Source organism: Amblyomma mixtum, chromosome 6 (genome assembly GCF_055824585.1).
Source record: "Amblyomma mixtum isolate Tamu chromosome 6, ASM5582458v1, whole genome shotgun sequence".
Classification (NCBI taxonomy): Eukaryota; Metazoa; Arthropoda; class Arachnida; order Ixodida; family Ixodidae; genus Amblyomma; species Amblyomma mixtum.
In genome coordinates, this window is record NC_143017.1 from 110,409,973 (window position 1) to 110,421,410 (window position 11,438).

The 11,438-nt window shown below is 49.3% G+C and overlaps 1 protein-coding gene across 1 annotated transcript; it reads right to left on the reverse strand.

The window, feature by feature from the left end:
* Nucleotides 1-3,010: 3,010 nt before the first annotated feature.
* LOC149340028 (uncharacterized) lies at nt 3,011-9,832 on the reverse strand. The gene is made up of 3 exons (XM_089550624.1): nt 8,592-9,832; nt 6,302-6,453; nt 3,011-3,333 (listed from the first exon to the last, which is right to left on the reverse strand). Exons 1-3 carry the CDS (start codon nt 9,281-9,283, stop codon nt 3,185-3,187), a joined length of 993 nt encoding a protein of 330 aa, XP_089406750.1. The 5' UTR covers nt 9,284-9,832; the 3' UTR covers nt 3,011-3,184.
* Between the last annotated feature and the right edge of the window lie 1,606 nt (nt 9,833-11,438).

An 11,438-nucleotide genomic window follows, 5' to 3' on the forward strand; every position in this document is an offset into this window, starting at 1 on the left:
CCCGGGCGGCGTGTTCGGCCAGTCGGATTAACCCTATAGTTGTATCTTATGGTTTGAGCTCAGGCGTATTCTCTCCCAAATGTCCTCTGTTCCAGTTTCTTCATCTATATCCGGGATTTCTGGTCACGTCCATACCATACGTATATGAGATCTATCCTATCCCGACATAGCTTTCGTACCAGTGGCTAAGGGTATATCCAGATTCGGAAAGGTCCTTTTTTGGAAGCGCCTCTACAGACGCTTTCTGTTCTTAAAGAGTCCTACCTGCTGGCGGGTATTTTACCCGCTAGTGCGAAACCTATGAACACGGAGCGATCACGGGGCGCATGGCGTCCAAGGTGGCGCCTTTGTCTCTCGCCGTTGCTGCTGAACAATGGCGGTGTCCTCGCGATTATGCATTATTGACACTTGAGTTTGTAGATGTAGGCGACAGCTGCGTGCGAAAATATGACCTGAATTTGTTTGGGTTTCATTCGGACGGAGATGGCTGCTCTGCCCAGCAACGATTATCGACAGCTGCCCCTCTATGACTTTCGTTTTCGTCGTTGCCGAGTAATACACTCCATTCCCTGTACATGGGTGCGTTTGTATCCGCTATGCACCCTGGCCAATCCCCCGCCGTGGGTATGTGCCATTCAGCCCGAGGACATCATCATCTTCATCATCATCATCATCATCATCATCATCAGATGCGCCGCTTTTCCAGGCTATCCAAAGGTACTGGCCATGTTATGAACGATTCCGTGCCCCCAGCGGGGCGCAGGAGGGAGTTTTCTCCCAGATGGTCTGGGATCCGACCTTTGCACTGCACTGCGGAGTAGTAGTAGTTGTTGTTGTGAGCCCCTTTCAAAAGATGGCACATACCCACACTGGGGGATCGGCAAAGAATCGGGAGGCAGAGGTTGCTAACCTGTACATAATAAAGACAAAAGAAATTCGCGCGGGAGCACAACACCGGTGGATTCTACCTCAAGTAAGGCATGGAATGAAAAGGGCTGAGAATTTTGATGAAAGAGAGAAAAAAGGAATAATTAAGTCAAAATGTAGTAATGCATAGAAAAGAAAATATTTTAACATTTGGCAAGGCAGACGACCAGGTTACAGCAGGAAATTTTGAACAGCGGCACAAACAGATCTGTGGCTGAACCCAAGTGTGGTGGCGCCAAGTGATAGCAAGAGCGTGCTGCTCAGACTAAGGCCAAGGTGCTGCAAGGGCTTCTCCAGCAATCTTCTTCTCATAAGAGGTGAAACGGCGGACTAGCCTAAGCGCTTCGCGCGGGCAACTTTCTTTTTTTACTTATCTGAAAGTTTAACATGAAGAATTCTAGGACCCTCGTTTCTTACTTAGGAACACAGGAAAAGTATAGCCTAGATTTTTGCTCTATTTGCCAGCTGAATATTTACATGCTTCAGAAGTTGCCACTCAGATTTTTTGTTTTGTAAGCTACACATATCCTGCTTTTTTTTTTCATCTATGTCAATAAGAAGAGCTTTTTTAGCGAGCCTATGATGTACTTCAATAAAGCAAACTTTTTGAATTTGTGGGTACACATTTTTATATGCCCGTCACACTAAAATGGCCTGTTTTCCCGTGGTAGGAAAGGAAAAAGTGTAAATATGGCTCAAAATAAACCCAGAGTCTAACCTAAAAGGCAACACACACCTAGGGGAAATAATATGTTTAAAACAAAAAATACCAACAAGGCGAACCAAACTGCCATCGTATGCGTTCGGAAACGCTACTCTAAATAATTGCGCCACGGGAACCGATAAGAACGCGTGCTTTTAATTATGCTCTTATCAGGTCTTATAAAATTTCTATTTGCCTCCAGATGGCCCTGCTTAACCGGAAGTAAAAAAACGGTTGGAGGATTGGTGGCTTAAAAGGAGTGTAGAGACGTAAAGATACAAGTTCAAGTCTGCTATAACAGAATTAGAGCGCAGCTCTTTCAAGCCCTCTCAAGCCCTCTCTAGAAATCAGGGGGAGAGAGACGCAGCTTGTTGCAAGCTGCGGCGTCTACCCCCTTCCTCGGCGCCTCCGCCCGCTCCCAAAAATTACGTGCCTGGTTTTGTTGCGAAAGCAACACTACGCGAGTCGCCGAGCCACTTCGCGGAGCTGACGCAAGGCCATACTGCGCATGCGCGAGCTAGCGTGCCGCATAGCTAGCGTGCCGGGGCCGCCGCCGCGCGCTCTCCATCGCCTCTCTCTCTCTCTCCTCGTTGCTTTCGCAATCCTCCAGGTTTAACCAGAGCTAAACCATTGCCAATTTTTTTCGACAGCGCAGTACGGATCATACCCACGCGTAGACAGCTTGATTAATGTGCTACCGCCTTCGGCGGGCGGCGATCGTCTCTCCCTTCTTCCCCCAGTCTGCCTTAACGGACTCCTTATCAAAATTATCATGTTGAACGGGAGCTGTGCCTGGCGTTGCCCACAGCATCTTGCCGCAACGTTTTAATCAGCATGTGCGGAATCGTCCTTGTCACGTTTGCGACCGTTTTTTGTTTTTTTTTTGTGTGTATTAAATGATGTAGCGTAAGAGTAAATAGTGCATAATATGGTGTGTTACGTGAACCGCTACGCGCGCGATTGATTATGAATCCCTCGAAATTTAAGGGAACGCGGAGAAGAGGAGAGACGGCGAGTAAGGAAGCGAATTTCACTGCAGAACCTTGAATTCCAGGTAACTGCAATGACCCCCATGTCAACTAACAAATTTTATCTCATATCCGACGAGTGACAGTCGTAGTTTACTTCCTTGTTTGCGTCACTTTCACGTGACTAAGGCTGCAATGTCATTTGCAAACGTTTCCAGTGAGGATTCGCCCGATTATAGGCTCAGAGGCGGAGAATCGCTGTGCGCGCTTCCGAAGCCTAAACCTATAGATTCGCCTCCGTTCGGCACTGCGTGTTCCATCTACAGTCGCCTATGGTTCAAGTACCACAGCAGTTGAGCTCAAAAATCGCGTTTTTGAGAAACGTAATCGCCGACATTTTTTTTTATTTATTGAAATGGCTTGGTTCGAGAAATACAGAGGAAATAAAATCGAGCATGGTGGCGCCCACCACCATCCCGTTTCAAAGAGGACGCTCTTGACATTCATTCATCCACCCATCCACCCACACTGTGAGGCTGCTTCAAGCGATCGGAGTCATGCCGAACCACTTTGTGCGGCACGCTGCTCAGGCGGTGCCGCACTGTAGCTCCTCTTCGGTGAGCGCGTGAACGCTCCGCCGCCGCAGGTTTTCCGGCGCCTGGCAGTCTGCGCTGAGCAGCTCCGCTGGAAAGACACGAAGGTGTGCCACGGAACAGTCGCACTCCAGGGGGTTGCCTGCGTCCACCGCGGAAGCAGAACACGGGTTCAACCACGGCGGTGGAGCTGCCCTTGTGTGGTCTTTTATTCTTTCGGGGGGCAATCTCGCTTGGAGCTTAGTAACCTGTGTAGGCGACGATGACTGAAGATTATTCGCAAAAGGTGCAAACACAATGGGTGGCCTAAAAAATGACCATACATGCAAATCAAAATTCTCTAGCTCGTGGAAGTTTCGTGCAGGCGGTGCAAGTAGGCGTGATGGTATTGCACACTGAAGAACAATGCCTAATGGCGGTCACATCAGAAATACGGGAAAACTACACAGCTCCGCGCCCTTACCTTATCCGCTGCAAAATCCTATAGGCGAGCCAGTTACATAGCCTCGAAGAAAGAGCGCGGTGGTTTCACTTGGAACGCTTTGGTTTTTGTCGCAGGCGCTGAAGCGATCGGAAAGTTAGGCGTCACCTTGTTTCGCTTAGTTTCCTGACCAGAGAACCTTGCTTTCTTGCTAAACAGCACGACGCCGCTGAACAATCTCGCGAAGGGACTGAACCGCACTTGCATGCATGTCTCAAGGGAATACATGCGATTGAGCGCGGTTTGATACAAGACGCCATGACTCCGGGAAGGCGGTCACTTTAGCACATGCGATGAGACGGCCATTGCCTTTGGGGTCCCGAGTCCTAAGGTTATGTGCTGAGTGATAGCCTTCCTTGCACCGGGGTTTATTAATGCGAAAGAGCTACATGTTCCGTCAGCACAAAAGTCGCCGTCTGTTGCCGTCTATGGCACGAAATTCGGATGATGCTAGAACACCGGTGTACTATGTCGCATGTAAGCGAACATGTATAGTCAGGAATGGTGAAACTTAACGTACAATGACCTATGAAGGTCATGACTCGTACTCATAGCCAAGAGCGTCCGCAGAACTTTTTCCAGGGGGGGGCACCCGATGTCCGGGGATGGGGGAGGTGGTAGGTTTGTAGTTGTTTCTACTAGGGCATAAATAATATCCCTAATTCCAAGGGGGGGGCAACCGCCCCCCCCTTGCCCCCCCTTCCGGACGCCCATGCTCATAGCTATGACTGATGATTCATAGTCATTCTCCAACGTATCATCACTCAGCTAGCACTTTACAAGCAACGTAATGTAAGGTGTATAGAGTTTGTACAAAGTTCGCGTATTCATGACGCGTACTCACAGTCATGACTCAGTGATTGTCCAACGTAGCATGACTAAGCACTTTAATGTTTTCGCATTCTCACACGTAAACATTCTCTACTGATTTTTTTTTTATCAGAACGTGCTCGAACTGCGCCAGAAGTATGTCGCGGAGTGTGCGGCGTCTTGTAGAGATCTAAACGGGAAGTGTTGGGGGATGTCTCTGTTCTAAGATCTCTACAACTTCAGGGCATTCTCATGAATTCCAGTTGGTCACGTAGTTTTGGAGGTCGCGGACGAATATGTGGCGCTACTGCCAGGATGGAAGGGAAGAGCTGGGAAGAAGTGTCAGGTGTTAAGTTCAGAAGACTTGTAAGAAAAGTTGAAAGAAGCAAATTCTGCCTACACACGACCGCGCATGCCGTGACAAGCTCCCGGTGGCGGGCACGCGGTGGCGGGCACGCGGTGGCGGGCACGCGGTGGCGGGCACGCGGTGGCGGGCACGCGGGCAGGCAGTGTTCTACGACCCCGACTAGACTAAAGCGCGTACAGCGGAGGTTGACTTGTGAAAGTTGAACATGCAGCCTGCGACCACCTACAGCAAAATTTGAACCCTGTACCGCTGGTGAGACCTGGCTCGCTGCAGCATAAAACAACTCCGACTCTACCGCCGCTCCCAGTCCAACACAAACTCGGAGAGGAGTGGTTTAAAAATTGTTAGAGCAGAGTATTCGACCATTACCATGAATTCAGGACAGCGCCCGGCAGTGCAGCTAAGCCTAGCGGCCTCGATGGGAGGTGTCAGGTATTTTCCAATAACTAATCGCACGGACATCGGCCTGGATTTTCTCATATGATTTAGGTTTTTTGGCGATCTCCAGAGCGTAAGCCAGCGACGCACTGGTGTCCGACTGAGTTTTTGTTCTCACGCCCTTCAAGGTTTTAACAATGGGAGTCTATGGAAGCGGCCGAAAATTGAAGGTGTTTTGAGAGATGAAAACTTGATTTGTCAAAAATTACTGCTCCGATCTTTTTCGGCCAGCGGGAACAGATAGAGGAGGGACCCAGCTTTCTACTCTTCAAGCTTTTGTTTGTCAGAACATTGAATAAAAGTGTCCGAAATTGACGTTTGAAATTGAACTGACGAATATTCTGACGATGATATTTTCGAACCGCAAGCACATATGATCGAATCTCAACTATTGACTCAAATTATTTTCTTCCCCATGATTTCAGCTCGCTGTATTTGAATATTACACCACGTGCCACCTGGTGGCAAACAAGGAAACTAGAAGTGCTTGTCCTTAATTCTTGGTGATGTTGGGAGATAGCAGGGACCTCGCACGGGTGTGCCGCACAGGCTACATCTTTCTGTGCGTAATCATTATCGACCTCCAGCTATACACTGATATTTCGCATTACCAGTCGTGTAATCGCCGTGCAATGTATTTAGAGTACCGTAATCCTCCTCTCCATGCTGCGGGATGCAGAAGGACAGTAACTGCTGTCACGTGACGTTCTAGCACAACAAGCACTTCGCGGCACTTTGTTATCAGGAACGCCGTCATTTGTAACACATTTGAAGACGTCCATGGTTATTTAGAGGTCGAAGACGAGCAAATAATTTTCGTAACTCGTTTGAGCAACAATTCGAACATCAGTGCGCGATAACAGAGAGGTAGTGGATGGCGATTGCGGATGCAAAGTTCACTCAGAATGTTGATGCGTATTTCTCTGACAATGCTGCTTCCCTGGCTGGTGCCTCTTGGAAAGGGATTGCGGTACTGTGAATTCATTTTCCCTTTGATGCTATACGAGCACCCACCGCCTAGCTCGATGGCTTCAATGGGCGCGTCCAGAAGGGGTGCCAGACTGGCTTTGGTCACAGTCTTCAGAAAATTTCCGCCAAGGTCCAGGAACCTAAGAGCCGGGAAATCTTCTCCGAAGTCGTCGGGAAGTGACGTCAAGTTGTTCCCCCTGCGCCCAAAAACAGTAGAATTAGGAAGAGTGTTTTTTTTTTTGTTTTTGGTGAAACACTCTGCAGTAATGCAGCATCATTGGGAAAATTTGACCACGGCTGTATTACAAAGATCTCGCTCTCCAAATGAGAAGTTCGATTTTGTGTCCGGCCCCGGTGTTATGCCCTTATACCCAACAGCGTGTTACATTGTGTTTCTCGAGAGCATGCAACTATCGCTTAGCCGAAATTACTGCCTTTTATTACTGCAGCGGTGGCCTAGTCGTTTGAGCATCCGCCTCGCATACGGGAGGTGCGGGGTTCGATCCCCAGTGCCGCCGGGCACCCACCGGTGATACAGTGGGTAAAAGCTTTCCCCTGCATGGTGCTCTGATTCTTTAGGGTGAAATGCTTGGGAAATGGGTCTTGGACCCCACCTTGAGTACAAGAAAAAACCTCGTCTCTTGGCGCTATTGGCCGGAGATGCCCTTGCGCCATAAAAATTCACCATCATTCATGCAGTTGAAAGTACCGAACATGACAGGTTACCCAGGGACCTACCGCTTACGAAGGGAGTGACGAACTGGGTTGACCTACCGCTCACGAAGATCAAGTCAGCCATTGTCAATCGGTTCCTGACGCACACTATTCTTACTTCCCTCGAGGACAAATAGCATTACAGATGGGAGCGGTAAATTGTATAACGTCCTACACAAGAACACGAAACGGAGGGAAAAGCAAGAATGCAAATTACTAAGCTTTATAATTATTTAGATAAGATTTATGGTTTATGGAGCTTTAACGTCCCAAAGAAACTCAGGATATGAGAGATGCCGGAAATTTCGACCACCATGAGTTCTTAACGTGTAATGACATCGCATAGTAAACGGGCCTAGCATTTCTCTAGCATTTCGCCTTAATCGAAATGCGATCGCCGCGGCCGGGGTCGAACCCGCGTCTTTCGGGCCAGCAGCCTAGCGCCATGACCACCGAGCCCCCACGGCGGCTAATTATGTACATACGTTAGCTACCGCATTTTCAAAGCATTGATGGTCTTCAATGGTGGCGATGAGTCCAGGACGGCGGTCCCAGACCCGTCATGCGCGTGGGACAAAACTCTCGGATCTGCAAGAAATGACTCCGATTTCGTGGGAGTGATAAATGCGCGCGGAACGGCAAGGTACACGAGGAAGGATGTTGTGGAAGTATCTTTTACGAAATAGGGCGAGGCAAACGATGGAGAGGTGCAAATCAGAAAAGACACAGCCTACCTTGCTGAGATGCAGTGTTACTGTAGCGGTGAAGAAGAATGGAACGAGTAAAAGCGTTTTCAGCGAGTGCGAGCGAATTAATTGGCCTGGCACAAAGTGACAATACAGAAGTTGTCGATCTTCTCTAAAAACATCCGGCTGAAATGATTGCACCATTAAGGATTTACGCAGTTTACGCAGGACGTGTCTCGAAGTATAAAAATGGCTCTTCTCCGAAGCGCTGTCCCCAACGGGGGTTTGTGTGTGCACTGGGCAAGAAATATGGGCCAGTCGTTTTCACGTAGTATATCTTGTATTTCGACGGTTTTCTTTAATTAAAGCCGGTAAATAAAGCTGCGTAATTGGTACCTACAAAACTATGGATTTTCTATTAGAGTTAACGGCATTTTTCTTTTGCATGCGTTCAATTCTTCTAATCGGAAGGGCGCACTTCTTGTATCTTCTTTTGTTAGGCTACGCACCGTGTCGTCAATAGTGAGGCTCATAAAGTAAAGAGAGAGACCAGCGATACAGTTAGATCCGCACCTGCGTATGCATCGACATGTGGCAATGATATCAGTGCACTGAAAGAGTCGTATCAGAAGCGATATTAATGTCTTCGAGTTAGCTGCGGTATTGGCTGAGTGGATGTGGTATTCGGCTGCTGAGCAGGGGTTTGCTCGATTGACCTGGCCGCAGAAGCGCGTTCTGAAGGAGACGAAGTGCAAAGACGCCAATGTGCGCATTAAACACTGTAAGCGGCCGAAAGTGATCCGAAAGAGTCCGTTATGACGCGCTTCGTGATCTACGCCGTATACTCTGGCTGGAGAACACCAATTAATATATTTTGCACTCTTTCGCGATACATGAATATCGAATCTAGGAACTTACGGAGAGAGCGAACTTACACCAGGTCCAGATTCCAGAGGCTTGGCGCCGGCCTGGGCAGCATGGATCTCTGGAACAGCTTGAAATTACAGTCGCGAATGACGAGCGACTCCAGGCCAGTCAGCTGCGCTAGCCAGTCGTCGTCGATGTGCGCTATGCTGGACTGCACGATCTCCACTACAGTGAGGCTTCCAGAAAGCGCATTGTAGTCTGCCGTTAGCTGCAGCGCGGCCATGTTGAACAGCCTCAGTACCTTCAGCTTTTTCAAGTTCTTTAGCGAAGTCCACGACGCCGGAAGGCTACTGCGGTCACGAAAGACGATCTTCTCGAGCGTCTCCTCGATGTCTCCGACAAGGAGGCCTTTGCTGCCATCGGCAGTGCCATCGTCAGGAGAGCCGAAGGACGTCACTGAGACGTTGCTGAGTTCCAGAACGCGGACGGGGACATCGGCAAAGGCGCTGGCCGGAAGCTTTGGAAGAACGCTGTCGGCAAGAATGAAGGTGAGTGGACGCTCGTCGAACGGAGGACGCTCTACGTGGTCAACAAAGTGTTGCTCTGAGGTGAAGCCGACGCAGGTGTAGATAGCCTGCATTGGGCGACTAGTGTTCTGGCAGCGCGGGTCAATCGACGCCGCCCCGGCGCCCCGAAGGGACGAGGCGGCGACGATGGCGAACAGGACGCCGCGGAGAAGTTCCGGGACCGCCGTTCTCATGCCACTTGAGACTCACCGGTCTCCTCGTGCCTGGCTTATGTAGCACCGAAACGTGAGAGTGACGAAGCCAGTCAAAAAGCCAGCCTCACTCGCGCACGAGTGGGCCGTGATCTGGACGACTCGGCGAATAGACAAGGGACGTCAGTCAGTACCTTGGGCGATATTGTCAGATTCCTGGGCAGCTAGATTTCCGCTGTTGTGAAGAAGCAGGCAGTGCCGCCTTCTGTAGTAGGTTTGCAAGTCGCAACTCCTCCTACGCCCTCAAGGGGAACTTATTTCGCTGACGCGCACTCGCTCAACGGACTCCGCCGACAAACACAGCAGCGTAGATGCAACGCGTGGAGCCAGCAAGCCTATCCGTCTGATGCGGAACTGACAACCAGGGCCTGGCTCTTTGAATGCGCCGCTGCTGGTGGCGAAACGGGACACCCCGTCGCGACGTCTCAAGGAGGCGTCCCCGGAAGAGGAGAAAGAAAAAATTAAAAATAAGTCAGCAGGAGCCTGCACACATCGCTCCGTCGTACTTTTGACGAGACGACAAATAAAGCGTAAGGCACGCTGATAAAACGGAGGTCTTGAGATCAGCCAAGACACGGCCGCGTAATCTGAACGTCACTGAGTCGCTGCATCACGTCGCCCTAGTATCATCTTCCCGACAGTCTAGTTTGGCACGCCGTTTTAAAAGCGTGAAACTAGCGCTTAAACAGCAAAGATTATGGCGACTGTTGTGGCCAATGCTGGAAACAGGAGAAGCAGTCAAAAGGTGTTCTGTGCTGTAAACACCTTCTTTCTTTCCACCAAGTACTACGTGGTGCAATGAACAAAACCTCTACAGCGCACAGGGAACCTAACATGAAACGTGAAATTAAAAGAAGCACAATTCAGAACTTTAACAAGAAGCGGAAGCAATAATAAGCGGCCGTACTACTTAACAGGAAGTCTCATACGATCGACGATCTTCACGCTGCCACAGTTGCACTGCAGTGGAAACAAAACAGGCGGGATTATAGGGGAAAGTAAAATAGATTGATTGATTGATTAAAAACATTTTTATTTGTTCAATAGTCTCAGAACACGTGGGTGGGCCGCCTAGTCCGGTAGTCCACTGGCTGCTGCTGCTGCGCTACTGGCCTTCCCCACCAGCCAGTGCTGACGGTCAAGATCATCGCTGAGCAGAATAGCCTCCCACTGCTCCTCCGAGGGGTTGGGAATGGGGTCAACTAAGGGATTAAATTGGCATGCCCACACCATATGGTAGAGGTTAGCTATCTCTCCACAGTGTGGGCACTGCGTAGAGTATAGTGTAGGGTACCACTGGTGTAATTTAGCTGGTGTTGGGTATGTGTTGGTTTGTAGTCTCCTAAGGGTGTTCTCTTCTAACTTATTGAGGGATCTGTGTGGTGTTGGGTACTCCTTTCTGGCTGTTCTGTATGGCGCGAGATTGTCAGCATATATATACTGCTAAACCTATCAGGTCGCGGCATCCTTCATGGTCATCAGGGGGAGAACTGTCCTATTTAGGCCAAAATTCCCTGCGACTGCTGCTGCAGAGTTGGCCAAACTGATGCTTCATGATATTCAGGGTGTTCAAAATTACACCTCCACAATTATTTTCAAAATAATAAGCTTTACACAAAATTCATTTTTGCGCTTAAGGTATACGTGAATGCGGATCGCAAAGTGAGAGGATGATTGTTGTCGTCAATTTCTTGAACAACTAAGATCATTGAGTGAAAATCTCAGTCACTGTAGCTGAGTCCACGCTTAATTTAGAGACTGTCGTATTCTTACACAACTCCATTTGACGGAGTTATCTACCACCCTTGTGTTCCGAAGTTTACGCGTCCAGATTTTCAGGCTCAGTTGGCGTAATTACATATTCAGGGTGGTGATGACTTGTGCGAAACTTCTCCTCGTGTGACGCAGCTGTTGCCATTGACGTTTAGGCTGCCAACAGTGTGGCACGTTCCCTTTCTACTTTTGGTTAGTGAAGCGCCATGCGCAACAGCTTCGCCACACCAGGGAGGGAAGGGTTTCGCCCCGATCATCACAGCCTTGCATGCCTCATGGCGTGATTAAAAATCAGGACGCAGCTATCTCAAATCATGGGGTTAATATGTGATGAGCTCCAAGCGGAATAGCCTAGTAATACGAT